Consider the following 2,166-nt stretch of genomic DNA (forward strand, 5'->3'; position numbering starts at 1 on the left):
TACTCAGCACTGGTGACAGTCTGCAGGGAGAGCAGGAGCTTGCACCAGAAAGTTACACAACACACTGCTTCCTTTATTGATAAAATCTTGTTATGGAATAGATGTCAGTAAAACTAAAGCTTAGTGATGTTGTTGATTTACAGGGTATCCCAAGGTTCTTTTTTCCTCAAGGGTCAAAACCAGTTCATGCACCACATTTTGAGTAACACTGCCATGGACTATGAGCGCCCTGATGGCAAGGAACCTGCTATATTCATTTTTGTGTAACTGATAGCCAAGGCACATGGACAAAGCAATGTTTATTGCACAGGAAAAGCTGCAGCAGGCAGAAATTTGGAAAGAAAAATTAAGATATGGAGAAGTGGGCCGTGGTGATTCTCACACCTGGCATGTTGACTTGCTTCAAAGATGGATGGGTGAATGGATAAATGGATGGATGAACAGATGGACAAGCTATGATTAAAGTTATTTGTAACTGAGTCATGTTGTCCTAAAGAACAGGGTAAGAGAAAAAGATGATAAAGAAATTGTTAGTACTCTAGATATTTGCCTCGATTATTAATTCTTTGCATACACCTTCATATTTTTGCCATTTTCATATACTACCCACACTAACATTTTCTTAATTCAGGGACCTACTGCCTAATATCAGTTATTCCTAAAAAGCAGATGCACATGAAACTGTCCATTTTGACCCTATAGTCCATTATTTTAAATGGGAAAGATTGTATTATAACTCTTCACCAATTTCCTGAAATATAGCTAAAACCAATTAAAGATTTATGTGTCAGTAATAAAATACCATGTTAGGATATAAAATACTTAAAACATTGCTTCCTTTTGACTGCAAAATAAACATAGTTGTTAATAGGCGTTTGGTAAGAAGTCATATTTTTACTCCATTGCTTACATTTCCAAGATTTTCTTTTTATTCCCTCAACTTTTGGAGGACTGACTCATTGTATAGAATAACCTTTTCTTTTGGCAAAATGTAGAAGGTCCTGGGGAAACAAGTTCAGGACAAGCACACAATAAGAAGGAATGACTGACACTGAGTGTGATGTTATGATGACCTCTCTTAGCACCAGCAATATCTGAGATACACACTTTCCTTTGTTTTCACTTGGGGCACTTTTTCTATACATTGTTTTATTTGAAATTATGTATTTAGCTCAAGATATAAACTTTTCCTGTGTAATCATGGGCCAGAAAATATTATATTGAGAGATACTCACATTTTGAAAAGTTTAGACATTATCACCAAAAAAACACACAAAACAAAACAAAAAACTTTATTCTACTGAGAAAAGTTTAACCAGGGAGATAGTCTGTGGAATATATCCATATATTCCTTCCTTCCTTCCTTCCTTCCTTCCTTCCTTCCTTCCTTCCTTCCTTCCTTCCTTCCTTCCTTATTGAGGTAGCATTTGTTAACAGCATTATATGTCATAATGTTACCATTATATATAATTCGATATAACTTAGCAATTTTTCTTCTGAGTATCTATCTGAAGAGTATAAAAAACAAATTAAAAAAGATATGTATACCCCTATGTTCATTGCAGTACTAATTATAATAGTCAAGATATGTAAACAACCTATGTGTCCATTGATGGATGAATTAATAAAGAAGATGTGGTACATATATGCAATGGAATACTATTCAGTCATAGAAAAGATTAAATATTGCCATTTGCAACATCAATCCTGAGAGTATTAGGACATAAGTGAAATAAGTCAGACAGAAAAGGACAAAAATCATATAATTTTACCTGTTTTTCTTTAATCACTCACCTTTAGTTTTCTTAGAATTGACTTAATTTTCTCTTTTCTGCTGTCGTTCCATCATCTTTTACCTGGGGAAGAGATAAAACTAAAATGATGGAAATGGCTAATAAATAAGTAAATAAATAAATATTCAAGTCTTTTCTCATTTTTTTTTCCTGGAAAATTTAAAGGAACATTTATGTACCTTCAACCAATTATTCTTTTGTCACATTGTTTTATCTCTTTATACACACATAAGCACATGAACACACTTTCACTTAATATCAAATTTACAAACTTATGTAATATATAAAATTCACATAACATAAATTAAATAATTTAAAAGTGTATGATTCAGTGGCATTTACTACATTTGCTATATGCACTCATCCCCTCTTT

The 2,166-nt window shown here is 32.9% G+C and overlaps 1 protein-coding gene across 2 annotated transcripts in view; it reads right to left on the bottom strand.

Annotated features, from left to right (window-relative positions):
• Positions 1 to 2,166, bottom strand: part of LOC107183916 (adhesion G protein-coupled receptor E2-like) — a 6,329-nt gene continuing 4,163 nt past the window's right edge. The window contains exons 3-4 of one of the 2 annotated variants that reach the window (XM_015567175.1): positions 1,795 to 1,856; positions 1 to 490 (exon numbers count right to left, since the gene is read on the bottom strand). In XM_015567175.1, coding sequence (XP_015422661.1) covers positions 1,806 to 1,856 — 51 coding nt within the window. In that variant the 3' untranslated portion in view covers positions 1 to 490; positions 1,795 to 1,805. Of the gene's footprint in view, positions 491 to 1,669; positions 1,857 to 2,166 lie in introns of those variants that run through there. The other variant, XM_015567174.1, reaches the window with a different exon arrangement.

The sequence above is a fragment of the Myotis davidii genome, unplaced genomic scaffold (genome assembly GCF_000327345.1).
Source record: "Myotis davidii unplaced genomic scaffold, ASM32734v1 scaffold1863, whole genome shotgun sequence".
Classification (NCBI taxonomy): Eukaryota; Metazoa; Chordata; class Mammalia; order Chiroptera; family Vespertilionidae; genus Myotis; species Myotis davidii.